At 40.6% G+C, this 2,026-nt stretch overlaps 1 protein-coding gene across 2 annotated transcripts in view; it reads left to right on the top strand.

Moving 5' to 3' along the window:
• Positions 1-2,026, top strand: part of LOC119426089 (epsin-1) — an 11,651-nt gene that overhangs the window by 5,389 nt on the left and 4,236 nt on the right. For both annotated transcript variants that reach the window (XM_037693649.1, XM_037693648.1), the window contains exon 6: positions 1-844. This exon is cut by the window's left edge and continues 543 nt beyond it. In XM_037693649.1, coding sequence (XP_037549577.1) covers positions 1-844 — 844 coding nt within the window. The remainder of the gene's footprint in view (positions 845-2,026) is intronic.

Raw genomic sequence — 2,026 nt, 5'->3', positions numbered from 1 at the left:
CCAAAGGACGATCCATTTAATTCCCCAAAAGATGATCCATTTAATGCCCCAATAGATGATCCATTTAATGCCCCAAAAGATGATCCATTCAATGCTCCAAAGGATGATCCATTCAACGCTCCAAAGGACGATCCATTTATTTCTTCCAAAGATGATTCGTTTATGGCTTCAAAGGATGATCCATTTAATGCTCCAAAGGACAATTCATTTAGTGCTACAAAGGATGATCCATTTAATGCACCTACAGATGACCCATTTAACATTTCCAAAGATGATCCATTCATTTCCCCTAAAAATGACCCTTTCATCACCCCAACAGATGATCCTTTCACTGCTCCAGCATCAACAGCCCCTAAAGAAGAATCAGAACCAACGTTATCTAAGTTTGACTCTTTTGCTTCACCCACAACGCCTCCTAAAGATACTTTTCCGTCCCCAACCAAGCCCGTTCAGGACGACCCTTTTGCTGCACCTACAACACCACCTAAAGAGGATCCTTTTTCTTTGATACCCACGTCTACAAGCCGTGACCCCTTTGCTGCACCATCATCACTTTCAAAAGAAGATTCATTCACGGTGCCATCCAGTCCACCGAAAGATGCTGCCTCAGATCCATTCAGTGCCCCTCCAGAAGGCTCACCCCAAGAAAATGCAGATACGTGGGGAGCTCCAACCAGTTCTCCACCTACCACAGGGTCTGATGCCTGGGGGGCACCACAGGCTCCAACAGACACAAAGGGTGGAGATCCCTGGGGTAATGGAACAAGTGCCTCTTTGCCACTTGATCATTCTGATCCGTTTGGAGATGCTTCCAAACCAGACAACGACCCATGGGGAGCCCCAGGTAAGAAACACATTAATAATTCTTGAGTATTAATGGGCTTTCTTGAAACTTGAGGATACATTTTAATTTTAAAATGTTGAAAACTTGAGTTTCACTTGAACTTAAAACTGTTTCGATTACTTTCCATCAAACCTCGTGGCCTCATTTAGGCATCAGAGCTTGCTCAGGTGTCATCCTGTCTTTGATGATGCAATAAAACGGAGTTATATATCACTAATCATAACTCTAACAAAGCTAGAATGATTCATATTATTTAAAAATAACAATGGATGTCCAGCTATCTTTACTTTTGTAGAGGGATATGGGGCTGGATTTATATTGTTAATTATCAGTTATGAGTTAAGCTCATAAGATATACATTTATTATGCAAATAACCTCGTTGTGTGGGCACCACCTCCCTTTGAGAGGATAAATCAGTCTCTATTTAACCCCAAAATAATGTAAACTGAAACGTGAGTTCTTTTCTCATGTTTAAAGGGCATCAAATCAGTTAATACACACAGATATGCCAAAATAATCACAAATTCAGTTGATTTTAAGTATTTTATTATAAAAATAATAATTTGTGATATATGTGATGAAAATTATTCATGACAAAACTGAACATCAAATAGCTTTGCATCAAAGGTCTAATTGGTTGGGAAACTTAAAAGGCAGAGTTTAGACTGGTTCCTGTTTGTGAAGTGGTTAAAACTTGTGACTAAGGTGAGCGATAGTTTGTCTGATAAGTTGTGATCTAGGGTCACCAGAAAGGCGTCTCTCTTCTACCAGGATGAGATGGTCAGGAATGGTTCCAACAGCCACTAATGATACCAGCAAGGCCTGAGATGCTCCGGTGACTGAGAGGCTGATTGTCTCTTCAAAGTTCACCTATTGGTTGGAGGGACGAAGGTCTGGCCACTGGCTCTGAAGTCAGCTGGGATTTACCGCTCTGCGGAGGGATGGTTCTGGTTCGTTTCATGGGAAATTAGTTCATAGTGACAGGTTTTTTTAATTACATTTACATTATCCTGATGCACGCTCAATAATCCAGGTAGAAAAATCCAAAAAAGTTCAATCTGGTCCTCTGGACATTCAAAAAAACAAAAAACAAAACAAAGCAAAAAAATCTAGAAACGTTTCGTCTCTCATCCAAGAGACTTCCTCAGTCTGAGGTGCTGTTTTCAGCTCAGTCTCTTAAA

Source organism: Nematolebias whitei, chromosome 19 (genome assembly GCF_014905685.2).
Source record: "Nematolebias whitei isolate Nwh7 chromosome 19, NemWhi1, whole genome shotgun sequence".
In the NCBI taxonomy this organism is placed as follows: domain Eukaryota; kingdom Metazoa; phylum Chordata; class Actinopteri; order Cyprinodontiformes; family Rivulidae; genus Nematolebias; species Nematolebias whitei.
This window is presented reverse-complemented; position numbering and strand designations above follow the sequence as displayed.